This window comes from Tupaia chinensis, unplaced genomic scaffold, assembly GCF_000334495.1.
Source record: "Tupaia chinensis unplaced genomic scaffold, TupChi_1.0 Scaffold000029_1, whole genome shotgun sequence".
Classification (NCBI taxonomy): Eukaryota; Metazoa; Chordata; class Mammalia; order Scandentia; family Tupaiidae; genus Tupaia; species Tupaia belangeri.
The window spans coordinates 1589879-1605021 of NW_006159459.1; the positions used below are offsets into that span (position 1 = coordinate 1589879).

General features: G+C 37.6%; 1 protein-coding gene across 1 annotated transcript in view; it reads left to right on the top strand.

Moving 5' to 3' along the window:
- The window catches only part of FOCAD (focadhesin), a 335374-nt gene that overhangs the window by 43864 nt on the left and 276367 nt on the right, over positions 1 to 15143 (top strand). Inside the window, exon 5 of the mRNA XM_006140328.3 lies at positions 2808 to 2912. Within this exon, the coding sequence (XP_006140390.1) occupies positions 2808 to 2912 (105 nt within the window). The remainder of the gene's footprint in view (positions 1 to 2807; positions 2913 to 15143) is intronic.

Here is a 15143-nt window from a genome sequence, read left to right on the forward strand (position 1 = left end):
TATATATTCTGCTTGTTAATCGTTTATCCAAAGCACAATTTACGAATACTTTCTCCCATCCTGTGGGTTGTCTATTTGTTTCCTTTGCTGCACAGCTTTTGAGCTTGATGTAATCCGACTTAATCTAATTTGGTGTTATTGACCTCACTTTATGAGTCTTATTTAATAATTATTTGCCATCTCCAATATATTGAAGTGTCCTTCCAATGTATTTCTCTAACAGTTTTATGGTTTGGGGCCTTATGTTTAAATCTTCAATCCATTTTGAGTAAATTTTTTTTTTTTTTTTTTGGTGGAGAACCGCGGTCGACTACATGGGAGTCCAGCGACATAGCCATTACGCTAACTGCTGGTTCCCTCATTTTTAAGTCTTTATTATGAGTAAATTTTTGTAAATGGTGAGAGATGGGGATCTAGTTTCAGTATCCCACAGTTTTCCCAGCACCATTTGTTGAAAAGACTTATCTTTTTTTCACTGGATTGTCTTGTGCCCTTTGTCAAATCTCAGTTGCCAGTATGTTCCCCAACAGGGTCTTTTTTTTTTTTTTTTTTTTTTTTTGGGGGGGTTTTTGCTATAGGACGACTATCTCCACTCTCACCAGAAAGACAGAGACAGAGAGACAGAAAGTGAGAAATCACCCCCTAGCGGGGATGGCCATGCCACAATCCTTTCTCCTCCATTCTCCTCTTGGGATCTTGGGCATGCATGAACACAAACCTGGCGTGAGTTTAAGCCACTGGGTTCGAGTCCCGGGACTTGAACTACAGTTGACTACATTGGAGTCTAGCCTTTACACTAACTGCTGGTCCCCCCAACAGTGTCTGCATGCCATGATCTATCCCCAGCCTCAGCCAACCCCATGTGTCTGGGATACTCAAGTAGGTTTTCAGATGTGAACCTGGAACCTTCCTATGTGGGTCAACTTTTCAGAGTATTTGCCTTTAACCACTGTGCCACAGTCCTACTGTTCCATCTCAAATTTTATTGTATTGCTTTGGATTTATAGGTCATTTTTTTAGTCAAAGTAAAGTACTATGGAATTGATACAATATCCTTGTAGGGGATATAACAAACTTAAGTCTCAGTTTAAAATCCATCTGAGAACACTCACAGGAGAAAATAAAATTTTACATTTTTGAATAATTTATTTAATATTATTAATTATTATTTTTAAAAAATTTGCCATAGGGCATGTGCTCTCATCAGAGACAAAAAGAGAGAGAAAGAGAATTTGAGAAACTGCAGTCTGCCAGGTGGGACTCCAGTGCTTTAACCACCATGCCATCTGCTGGTCCTGAGAAAATCTTTATGGGCAAGGCTTTGTGCAATGTTGAAGACCTCTGCGTTCATCAGAGGATCTACAGAAGAGACAAATCATACACATGTGATATCTGCCACAAAAGATTCATTCATAAGTCTCTATTGCATGCTCGTATAAAAGCAAAAACATCCTGTTGTAAAGACTGTGGAAATTGCTTTGACTGCAAGGGAAACCTCCACACTCCCTGAAGAATTCATTGAGGAACTAAACCATATGATCATCTATCAGCGCTACTAAATATAATGTCAGCCACAAATGTAAGCTACATATGTAATTCTGATTTCCTAGTAGCCACACTAAAAAAATAAAAAGAAGCAGATGATGTTCATTTTAATAATGGGTTTTATGTAACCAACATATCAAAAATATAATTATAACATGTAGTCAAAAACAAAAAGCATACATGCTATTTTATATTCTTTTTATGTCCTAAGTCTTTGAAACCTGGCATGTATTTTACACTTACAGTGTGTATCAATATGCTGGATTAGCGGTGCTTCATGGCCACATGTGGCTGTTGGCTATTTTACTGGACAGAGCAGGTCTACTGTGTGGCCTCACACTTTGTGAACTTTTAAATGCCATAAAAAAAAATACACTTGGTAAACATTTCACATAAATGTCCCAAATGATATTTCATTGAGTCCAAGTCTGATTCTAACTCAGAAATCAAGTTAATAGTGGTTTATAAGCTATTATGCTCTGAATAGTAAATGACATAGCTCCTGATAGGAGTGCTTAGCTTATAGTAGGTACAAAATAACATTTAAAAACTAAGATTAAAAATTATTTGCTTTTTTCTTTTAATGTAGTCTTTCTTTTATTTAAAAGATTTCTTTCTTGTTTCCAGGGAGATCCTTATTTAAAAAGGGCAGACTCTTTTTCTCTTTGATATCAATATATTATCCTCCTACAGAACATACGAAAAATTTTTATGTTCTGTCAGAACATGTTTCCCCTTCTGTTAACTCTGTTTTAATGGTGATTACTGACTCTGTTTGGTCTCCTGGCCTATTGTTTGGAGTGGCTGGTTCATTTTACATGACTTGTTATTTTTCATGTTTGCTAATAATTGGGTTGTCAGAAAAGTCATGACTTTTTTCTATGTTTTCCTATGCAAAAACATGTCATGACTTTTCTGATGACCCAATATTTGTAAGCGAAAGGTTCGATGATTCACTAGGGAGAGCTAATGTGATTGCTGCTTAAAATTATGTGGATTAATTTTTTTTTCTAATTGATTTTATTCCCGAAGTGTGGGGGGCGGTGATTGACAGGTTGGATTGATTCTTTGGCTTCATTTCTCCTTCTTTAAATGTGCCGGATGGGTCTTAGCTGTACTATATATGAGGCAGGTGCTTGTGGATGGCTATTGTGCACTGTGGGCACCATGTTCAATTATTTAAAAATGGTAAGATTAAGCACCCGATTAGACTGTTCACTTCCTGTATATCATTTTTAACATGTTATTATATTTCTTTCTAGGAATACACATGGCTTGATAAAAGCCATTATGAAATTATTACAAATGCAAGCTCTTAAGGAAGGACAAGGTGGGGAGAAGAATATTCAGGATATATATAATATTAGGTAAGCCATTTCTTTTTTTAAAGTGAATTATTTACTGATTTATGAATTGAGACATGATATTCCATCAAGAACTAGTTACTTAATTCAGCAAGATATGCACGCAGTGATGGTAGGTCCTGACCTGTCAGGAAATTAGTATTTCAAAGGCTCAGAGAATTGAGATAGAGTTGATGACATGCTGAGTATCAGCAATGTGGGTTTTAAGATTGCGTCCTTGGAACAGAAATCTGTTACCCAAATGCGGGTCATTCTTTTTGCTCTAAAATATGTAATCATCTTCAGAGTACTATAAAAGTTGAAGAGCTTATTTAGCTCTATAGTTAAAGTGGGAGGGGTTTGCATTAGAGAGGAAGGTAAAATTCCTTACTACAAAAAGTAATAGAATATTGGGCCGGCAGGTGGCTTTGTGGTTAAGGCGCTGGACTCCCATGTAGCCAACCATGTTGAGTCCTGGTTGGTGGCTTCTTTCTCACTTTTCTTCTCTCTCTCTCTAGCCAAATAAAAAACAATGGTAATAAACAAAGTTAAATAAATAATTATTTTTAAAAAGTAGTAGGATGATTACACATTGTATATATGTATCATATTATCACACTGTATCTTATAATATGTGTAATTATGTGTTGATTAAAAATAAAAATTAAAACAATAAAAATAAAATATAAGTTAAAAAGAAAAAAAAATAGAAACAGGACACTGTCATTTGCAAATGTCATTATCCAGACCAAGATCAGTAGTTAGGAGTATTGATTAACTTTTTCTTTGTCATGTATAGGTAGTAAGGTGGAATTATTTTTAAAAGAAAATATAGAGAGCAACAATGATAGTACAGTGCATTGGACTTAGGGGGAATTGTGAACAAGGCAGGGTAAAATTCCTTTTCATAAGTAAGTGATATCTCACACATAATCTTTCCTTTAAAGGTTGTTTCTAATCTCTCTTATTTTTATGAGTATGTATGTTATTGGATTTCTTAAGACTTTTTTTTTAAAACAAGATCAGACTTGCATTTTACATATTTTTCTTAATATTTGTTGTGAACATCATCAAACATACAGAAAAGTTGGCAGACTGGTGAAATGAATTAACTCACTTATTTTTAAATTGGAGTAGCAAATGGGAAATTATTTTCTGAGAATACTATGAAAACTTGGGTGTGCAGGGTAAATTTTTCCAAGTTGATAAATATGCTCTTCTTTTTTTAACACAGTGGCACCTTTGTGATATAAGGTTTTAGTTTAAGAGTTGTTCTTTCATGGATTGCCTTGACAGACTCACACCTGAAGAGTAGATGCACTGATTCTAATTTTTCTGGATAAATGACTGTTTCCTCCTTTTAAAAAAGAAGTACAAACTCTTGGGTCAGAGTTCCAGGATAGAAAATAATCCCATTTCATTATTGTTTAGTGGAAGTTATTTATTTATTGGAGAGGTTTTTGCTATAGGGTGGTGAGCTCTCCAGAAAGAGAGAGACAGAGAAACAGGAAGCAAGAAATCACCCCCCCTGGGGGGCGGGGATGGCCACGCCACAATCCCTTCTCCTCCATTCTCCTCTCTGGGTCTTGGGCATGCACGCACAGATGCCCGGCATGAGTTTAAGCCATCGGATCCGGGACTCTAACTGTGGTTGACAACATGGGAGTCCAATGACATAGCCATTATGCCAACTGCTGGTCCCTTTGGAAGTTATTTTTAAATAGAGAACTATTATTTAATTAGATTTTCATCTGACAGTTTTATTGAGATATAAGTCACATACTATATGGTTGACCAATTTAAAGGAATATAATTCAGGGATCCAGATAGTGGCTCAGAAATAATCCTATTCTCTGTGAGGCTCACCCACATGGGAAGGTTCTGGGTTTTCATCCAGAGAGACCTCTAAAATGCACCATACATGTAGTTGTCCATGACCTGAGGCTACCTAAGGATAGGGTTAGATGGTGGCATAAAGATCCTGTTTGTGATGCCCGACTCTCTAACTTTCTCTCTTTACTTCTCTTGCTCATTTAGGAAAGAAACTTTTAAAAAAAGTTCAACTGGATGATTTTTAGTATATTCAGAATTATGCAACCATCACCATAATCAATTTTAGAACATTTTCATCATCCCCCAAAGAAATTTCTCACTCATTAGTAGTCATTCCGTATTGCCCTCCCACCCAGTGGAGTATTTTAAATTCAACAGTTCTCAGCACTGGTTGCTCATTAGAACCACCTGGGTGTGCTTAAAACAAACAAAAAATGGGAACAATCAAACACCCCAGACAAATTGAATCAGAATTTCTGCTATGAGGCTGAAAGGTCTCCAGATGATTTTGTTTCACAGTGAGTATGAGATAGTCTGTCAGGTCCTCTCCAATGTGCATGCTCATCACCTGAGGACCTTGTTGAACTGCAGATCCTCTTTCTTTAGGTCTAGGGTGGGCTCGAGATTCTTGCCTAACAAGCTCCCAGGTGATGCTGCTGTTGCCAAACCACATTGTGAATCGCAGAGCTGCTGTGGCATCGGGAGTACCTGGAGCTTGTGAGGAACGCAGAATCTTGGGCTCCATCTCAGATGGCCTGAATCAGAGCCTGAGGTTTAAAAGCAATTTTCCAGGTAATTCATAGACACCTTAAAGTGCAAGAAGCACTGATTTAGATGATGGTGAAAGGACGTTTTCTATCATGCGATGGAATTAGGGTTCCCCTCATTTTCATGCTGATTTTCCTCACTGTGTGAATATTGGACCTTTGGTCATCTGTGTTTCACCTGCTTTCCTGTGTATAATTAATTTTATGCTGTTTTGGTTCTTCCAGCAACAGTCTTGTCTTCAAAATGGGGTGGAAGTAAGGTGTGGATAAGGAGTCTTGTTTGAGAAACTGAAATGAACTGGGTACATAATGTTTATCTGTAGATAGGTAGTGCATTAAGAGGTCCGGAATCAATCACCTGAGTTGGCATAATCCAGTAATGTTTATGGAGAGCTCTTATGTGAATGGCTGTTTGGCACTATAAATCAGTAGAGTGTAGTCGAGTGTGTAAGAGCTTTCAGTTCCTCCAGGGGGGAATTGTGGACGGCAGAAACAGGAGAGGTGAGCCTGAAGAGCAGATTCCCCTCAAGAGAGCTATGATTACCTGAGTCAAGCATAAAATTGTCATGCTGTTTTAGAGCCTTCTTTGCCACATGTTGGTTAGCAATATCATCCAGCCTTGGAGAGGCAACTGATGAGCTGTGTGGAAAGCATAAAAAGGATATGAAAAGCTTAGAACTCCAGTGAGAGGTATTTTCTTGTTAGGCTGTAGGATTAATTTAAAATAGGAGTGACAAATGCTCCTTTCTGAGCATGAAACTAATCTGTTTTTTTTATGGTATTAAGGATACTGCTAGTGTACAGTTGGGGTTTATGTATGTCTCACTTCTTCTTGTCCTAATAGCTGATTAAGTTGAATTCACAGTAAGTAAGAATAATCATTTAAAATGGGTTTGAATTGGAATTATATAAATTGTGTCAGAATGTGTGTGGAGAGACATGGAGATGTGAAGACCAGGAAGTTAGTCTTTGGCCCTTGTGAATTGCCTGAAGGAGCTCTAGAGAAGGCATTCCTTTTGTTGCACCTAGATCTTAGTAGTTCTCAAACTTCTTGAGTATAAGAACCACCTGGGAACTGGTTAAGCATACAGTTTCTCAGTCCCACTTTCGCGAGATTCTCATTCATTCAGCAGCATTTGTGTGAGACTCAGGAATCGGCGTGTGCATCCTGTTGCTCAGTGATACAGATATAGGTCATTTGTGGATCTCGCTTGAGAAATAATGCTTCAGCCTAAGAAGACTGATGGCAGCACATGTGAGCTGCAAGGATCCCCTTGAGTGGACTACAGGGGATTCTGTGACTTAATCATGCCTCTTAACCCTATTTGGGAGGCAAGAGGTCTGTATGTTCCTAACCATCAAGGCAGTAAGTTCGTCTTATGGTGTTAACCATAGACAACAGAGAGACCCAGAATAGAAACAAAGAAAAATTCTTAAGGGAAAGCAGTTAAAAGAGAACGACCCAGTTGTGGAGGCAAGGAAGAGAATGTAAGGGACCATTAATTTGTTCTGTGAAGTAATTCTATGGCTCTGACACGTGTTAGGGCTCTTCGTGGTCAGATGATGAGTAGATGGCTGTGGGAGTGAGAGGGTAAGAGAGTCCTGAACACCCTCTTAGAAACGACACTGGTTTTCAGAGTTTGTTCTGTATAAGGAACTTATCCTTGGAGTTCCTGATGTATATGACTGCAACATGGCCTGGAAATCTGCATTTTTAATTAAGGATTTGGGTGCAGATGGGCTAGTGATGAGGCTTTGAGCAATGTTGTATTAGGGTGTGTCTAGCTAATAGAGTTTGTATTGTTTTTTTTTTTTTTCTTTTGGAGAGGTTTTTGTTATAGGACATGTGTGCTTGCCAGAAAGACAGAGAGACAGAGACAGAAAGTGAGAAATCATCCCCCAGGGGGTTGGCCATGCCGCAATCCCTCCTTCTCCATTTTTCCACTCGGGATCTTGGGCACGCACGCACATGCGCCTGGCATGAGTTTAAGCTGCCAGGTCCAGGATGAACCATGGTTGACTACATGGGAGATGGGAGTCCAGCGAGTCATAGCCATTCCGCCAACTGCTGGTCCCATAGAGTTTGCATTGCTTAACTGAACCCTCCTTCCTAGACAGTCCTTTCTTCAGCTTTGTGGCTTAAAGAAGATTAGATGGGATATTTAAATGGGGCTGTAACTCCTGGTCCCTTTGAGAATGGGAGTACCTGGAAGAACAATGCAGTACATTTGGCTGCTGTGATTCAGTGAAGGGTCATTTTCAACCATGGGTGGTCATTCGGAGCTGCCTGCCTGATTTCCATCGTGTAGATAGGGTGAACTGCTGGCCAGCTGTAAAATGCAGTGTGGCCTCATTGTTTTCAGGCCTTCAGATCTTTCAATATAAGTAAGATTTTTCTGTGAAATCTCCTGACTAAATGCTGGCAACTAATTCAGACTTTTAAAAATAGAGGTAGGGTAAGTGGGCAAAACACATTGACGCAGAAGAGTGCCATCCAAAGAACAACAGGTTTAAGACCTTTAGGTACTTAACTATTTTCAGAACTCTAGAAGCCCTTAGCATCTTGTTTTTTTATTTATTTATTTTTTCTTATTACTACTGAAAGTATCCTTTAGTTCAAACTCCCCCTTCCCCCATTTTGTTTGGTTAAAATTTTCTTCTGGATAGCTAGACCCCCACTATTTTATGATAGACCTTTATTTAATTATTTAAACATGTTCTAACATTGATTATATAGGAAGTCAGGCAGAGAATTAATATTGGGCTGATATTTTGATTGCCAGGAAAAATAGCAAGCTAAATTTTAATGATTTATAAATTATTAGAGGCTCACTTCCTCATTTGCTTTGTAAGATGCCATTTTCCCTGAAATTTTATCATGTGCTTTTGCTTTTAATTTTTCCTTTGCATATTCATATTATGTCAATTTTTAAAAGATCTCTCTTTCTTCAGCTAAAGTGAGGAAATAGCTGTGAATTCATGAGCAGTAACTGCTTGTTCCAGAATTTGTGCATCATTCTGATGTGCCAGACAGTGGCTGACATGTACAAATATCAAATGTAAGAATCTTGTTTGTGGGAAGGTTTGGTCTTATCAGCATCAAGCTGTACTTTCTGAAATAAGGGAACTTTAAATGTTTTTGGTAGATAGTGTGCTCAGCAGTAGATGAGTAAACCCATAGCAATGGATAGTTGTATGTTGATTTTAGATTAAAGTTCTGAGCTGTCTTTGCTTCTTATTTATCTAGTGTTAGGTAGTTTATTTGGATGGAAAGTTAAGAACTTGAAGATGTGCGTTCTAATGGCTGAGATACTTTGTAATCTGTATTGATACTTTTCTTTATCACTAAAGTCAAATGCATTCATCCCTTAGACAATCAAAGAAAGATAAGACAGTTCTAACTGTGGTGGTACATGCCAGTGGATGCTGCTCCTCTGGAGACTGAAGCCATGTGGAGGACTGGGTTGGATTCCCAGTCTACCCGGAAGACCAGTCTGGGTAGTACAAACCTGTAATCCTGGTTATTTGAATGGCTGAGTCCCAGGAACATAACATAGTGAGACTTGTCTTTCTTCTTTTATTTAATTAATTTTTTAAGAGAGATTTTTGCTATTGGCAGTGTGCCATCATGAGAGAAAGAGAGAGAGACAGAAGTGAGAAATCACCCACCAGGGGTGATGGCCATGCTGCAATCCCTTCTCCATTCTTCTCTCAGGATTCTGGTCACACATGCACAAAACTGTGCACCTGGTGTGAGTTTTAAGCCATCAAGTTTGCGACTTGAACCGCAGTCGACTATGTAGGAGTCCAGCGATGTAACAATTATGCCATCTGCTGCTCCCTCTTTTACTTATTTTTTTAATTGTTAGAATCATGTGCACTCTCCTGGTTTGGGGGATGGGAGAAGAGATAGAGAGAGAGAAAGACTGAGAGAATTAGCACCCCCAAGGAGGATAGTCAAGCCACAATCCTTTTTTTTTTTTTTTTCCATTTCTCTATCTCATCAGGATTTTGAATATGAGCACAGAGGTGTCAAGCATGTTTTTCAAGTCCAGAGGCCAGGATTTGAACCCCACTCTGGAATGCGGGATCCAGGTCTCTCTGCCCAGTGTTTAATCATGGCACTAACAGCCCAGGACCCTGTCTTAATAAAAAAGGAAATAATACTGAAAATATACTGATGTGAGTGCACAGAGACCAGTTTGTGGTTATGGGTATCAAAATGTAGCCTCACTTTAGATTTATTATGATTACTTTTTAAAATTTATTTCCAAAGAGAGAGAGAAAGAGAAACAGTCACTCTTGACAGGCCCTGCAGCCAGCCAGGATCACAAGCATGCCTAGTGTGTTCTGGAAGATTTGGGAGGCAAACCCAGAACCTTTTCACATGGCCTTAAAAAGTAATGGAAAGTCACTGGAGGCTTTTCTTTTTAACTAATTATTATGAAATAAGTTTGAATTTCTTGAAAAGTTATGAGAGTCGACACAAGACTCACACTATTTACTCCAGATTCCTCAGTGGTTTTATACTTTGCCACAGTTGCTTTATGGTTATCTCCATATAATTAAAAAAAAATTGGGGGAGTAGATTGCCCACATTTAATAATGTTTTCTAAGAACAAGGATACTCTCTAATATAACCAGAGTACAGTTATCAAATTGGGAAGATTTAACATTGAAATATAGGGACCAGCACTTAGCTTAATGGCTATGTTGCTGGACTCCCACGTAGTCGTCCGTGGTACGAGTCCTGGACCCGGTGGCTTAAACTCATGCCGGGCGTGTGTGTGTGCATGCCCAGGATCCCGAGAGGAGAATGGAGGAGAAGGGATGGCGGTGTGACCATCCCCCCTGGGGGGTGATTTCTCGCTTTCTGTCTTTGTCTGTCTGTCTGTCTGGTGAGTGCTGGCGCCCTATAGCAAAAACCTCTACAAAACAAAACAAAACAAAACAATGAAATAAAACAAAACAAAAAACATTGAAATATAGTAGGTTTTTTTCTAATGTACCATCCACATCTAGCTTAGTCAGTTGTCTCTGTACAATCATTTTTATCTTTTTTTTTTTTTAAATTTCATATCTAGTTTAGGATTCATGTTGCCTTTCATTGTCATATCTTTTTAGCGTTTTGCAATATGGAACTGTTTCACATTCTTTGTGTTTCATGGCATTGACATCTTTGAGTACAGTATCAATGATACTGAATTCTTCTGGAGAAATCACATTTGGAGCCACTGATTTTACCCTTCCCTGGAGATTTTGATTATCCAGTCCAGGTGTTGTCTAGTTTCTCTGCTCTGTAGTTCCCATTTTCTCCTTGTAACTAATAAGCAATCTGTAGGGAAGAGACTTTGAGACCATGCTTACTACCCCAATCAGTTTTCACTGTAATGACTCCAGAATGGTTATTTTCCACTTTCACCACTCCCTTCGTATTTATTAGTAGCAAAGGAAATAGTGGTATTGAGTGATTGGGGAGCTTTGTGGCCTTCCCTTGAATAAACAACATTAGCTTCTGACTTCTCCCACCATCCTTCCTACTACTGCTAGCATCTTCTGTGGTAGAGGCAGAGTCAGGAACTGAGTGACCAGTCTGTTCCCCACTAGCAGATACCCTAGCTCACATAGGAGCCTCTGTTGACCTAAGAAGTTTTCCACTACATCTTGCTGGTGTTTCTTCCATTTTGGGTGCCATTAACTTTATTACAACCATCATTTACTTATAAAGCTACTTGTAGTGTCTCAGTATCAGACACCACTATTTGTCCGATCCATCATAATTACTGCCACTCTCCTACTCCTATCCCTCCCTGTACTAGTTTATTTTCAAATTAATACACTTATTATGTTGGCAGTGTACTTCATGTAATACTTGACTTTTCTTAAATGAAAAATGGTTAACATTTAAAATAGTATGAGGCTGGGCTGTTTTTTCTTTTTATGCCTTTTTAAATTAACATATAATTGACCTACCATAAAACTCATTATTTAAAAATAAATGTCAATAGATTTTTATTATATTCACAGACATGTGCAATATAACTGCTGTCACTCCCTAATTCCAGAACATTTTCATCATCCCCGATAGAAGCCCCATTTTCATTATCATTCCCCAATATCTCCTGTCATCAGCCTTGAAAACACTGTAACTTGGATCAATGGATTTACCTATTCTAGGCATTTCACATAAATGGACCATATAATAGGTGACCCTTTAATGTCTATCTTGTTTTACTTAGCGTATGTTTTCAAAGTTTTATCCGTATTGTACATGCACCAATCCTTTTTATCTACTTGTCCATTTTAATCATTTCCTTTTTATTCATTGCATGGATATACCACATTTTATTTATCCTAGACTTTTTTTTTAAGGAGAGATTTTTGCTATAGGGTGTGTGTGCTCATCAGAGAGACAGAGAGAGAGAGATGGAGAGACAGAAAGTGAGAAATCACCCCCCAGGGGGGATGGCCATGCTGGAATCCCTTCTCCTCCATTCTCCCCTTGGGATTTTGGACACACCTGCACATGCACCTGGCATGAGTTTCAAGCCTCTAGGTCCAGGACGCAAACTGTGGGCTGGTCATGTGGGAGTCCAGTCATGTGGGAGTCCAGTGATGTAACCATTATGCCATCTTCTATCCAGATCCCTATCCTGGATTTTTTTTTAATGGTAACTAAAACCAATAGATTTTTACTGTTTGCCTTTTGTATATATTATGTAGGTAAGTTCTTTTTTAAAAAATTAGCTTTCATTTATTGAAATTTGACAAGAGGGAGAGATAGAACGATAGCAAACTGCCAGGTCCTGGACTTGAACTGCTGTCTGCCATGTGGAAGTCTAGCACCCCTAACCACCACACCCCCTGCCAGTCCCAATAAATTCTTTTATAAATTAATGAAAATAAATCTTAGTCTTCAATGGGAGTAGTAGTTTAGTTTCTTTTTAAAATTTTTACATAAATTTTGTTTATTTACTATTTCTTATAAGATTGCTTAGAATTCTCTAACTTAAAAAAAAATCAACCATTGGGAATTAACAAGTGATTTTGTGGTCAAAGTGAGCATTTTGCTTTTTTGGGGGGGCTGATCATTTTACTAATTGAATGTATTATCTAAAGGAATCCCTGGAGGTATAGATTTGGTTTTACTTAGCATAAAGTAAGCATGACACAATTAGTAAATCATTTGTACTACACAGTGAAGCTGCCATGAGGGATTGTATCCAGAGGAATACATTAATATATTTTAACTTGCTGAAGTTACTAAACTTAACCACTTAGGAAGCCACTATTTTTGAGCAGAATGTATCACAGATAACCTTTTTTGAGGGAAGTGGTCTTCATAGGTTTTTTGAAAGCAGGAGTTTAACAGGCTGAATTGCAGCAATTACCTTGGATTTAATTTACTGGTATTTACCTTTGTTTTTGGGGTGATCAGGACCTTCCTTAAAAATCTCATAAAAGTTTTGAACTCTCTTCTAGAACATAGATACCCACATATACACTAAATTTTTTGCATGTAATTTCAAAGGGCTTATGGAAACCTTCATAGGAAACCAGGAGAAAGAAGATGGAAAAGAATGGAGTATCACCAACAGATGCACCCCTGAAAAAAGCCCAGCAGAGTTAACGATAAAGAAGTTAGGGCAGTAATAGCACAGCCAATAATATTTTCCAGGGACCATCTGTCTCTTTACAGTTCGATTCTTTCTATCTACTCCAGGTTTTGCTTCTGTTTTCACTTTTTTCCATTTCTTCTCTTCCACCTGGGAGTCTTTGTTCACAATTTATGGTTCTAATGTCCTGGGATTTGTACCTGGGATTTATAATCAGACCCGAAGGATAAGCCACACACATCTCACAATCTTCCAAATAGCAATAGCCACTAGAAAATGCTTTAATTTGTCCTAAATGCAGATGTTTAATTTAAAAGTTGGTATGATAATTTGCTCTAAGAGTATAAAAAGAAAGATAATAATTTTTGCATTTTTAACCTATTTGTCTTGTGTCTAGCTGTTGTCTTCGTGATTGTGTCATGAAACTTCATAATGAAAGATTTTGGATTTCTAATTATTTTTGTACTTCTGCATAGCCTTCACCTTGTACTGACATTGGTAGACACCTTTCCATTAAAACCTTGCCTCTGAAAATAGGGATCCTGGGAAAGGTGCAGTGTGAAGAACAGAATCACTGTAATATTAAGTATATTTTTAAAGAAATTTTATGTTCTCCTAACTGTCTTACAGACCTAAAGAAAAAAAGTAATCAGTCAAAATTATTAAAATTAAAATCACTTTTGCTCTTTTATTAGAAGCTCCTGTGGAAAGTATAAAAATGTGTTTGTCTTTAAATTATGCTGTAGGATATATAGCAATTCATAATTATTTAATCTTTTTAATTTTTTCTTTTTATAGTAATATTCATGGTGGAATCTTTATACTAATTTTTATTATGTATCTTTTAACTTAATATCCTTAGAGATACTTAAAAAAAACCCCTTTTCTGCTTCTATCTAGCACTTTCAAATCAAAATTCAGAGCAGGTAGAGAAATGCTTTTAAAATGCATATTTGATGTAGTAAGTGCTATGCTATGCTTCTGAAAGTGCCAGGGTCACAGCTGCATACATGAAAATGCATGGTGACTGCAGGCATTGTTTCCTCACAGAGAAAAGGCAATCTGTGTCTGCCACTGAATTTATGATGTAAATCAAATCATAGCTTTCCTATCTTCAGAGATGTAGCAAAAAGGTTGAGGTGACCTAAAGGTTACAAATAACTTTTGCTTTCAAATTTGCCTACCACGAGACTAATTTTTTTTTTCTTACCCCTCATTTCTATTAAGATTGATGTATTTATATTTGGAAAGGTGAATCCAGTTACATACCTTATTTTATCATTGCCTCTGTGCTGGTCTAGTGGAACCATGCATTTATCATTCCTTCCCTCCCCGCTCCATTCTGTTAAGATGCATGTACTGCTCTGCGCTGTTGACAGTATTAGTAAAGGATAGAGAACATCAAAGTCTTAGGGCCAACTCTGTGTGCTTCCTCTGTACTTATTATTTCTCTGAACAGTGTTGATTTTGGAACCGTGTGCTAGAAGGACTATGATAAATTGGTTTTTCACAATCCAGTTTATTCTATCATTTGCAGCAACAGAAATGAACCAGTTTTAGAGTTTAAAGAGGTGGTTTGAGGAAAGTGTGTGTGAGAATTACATTCATTTAGATTTTCATTTGACACTGAAAGGGAAACCAATAGATTAAGAAGATATAGACCCAGCTTTTAAGCTGCTCATACTCGATTTTAAATGTAAAGCTACCTTCATGATAATCTTAAATATACCAAAGAACATACAACAAATTGGTTCATCTGTGGTAGAAAAACCCCACATGTACCGGAATAGTAAAACAGTGATTAGGGCCACTAGAGGCCAATGAGGGGTGACCTGGTTCCCTGTTCGTATTGATTTTGATCATTAGAAACAATGTTATTCTCTTTTAAGGACAAAGTGAAGTCTATTAGATATCTTAGGAGTTAGGAAATTATGATTGAAATATTTTTAATTTTTGTGGACTCCTTCTGAACACAGCACTTTACTTCCCTTAAAAATATATGTGTGTGTGTGTGTGTGTGCATGTATGTATGTATATGT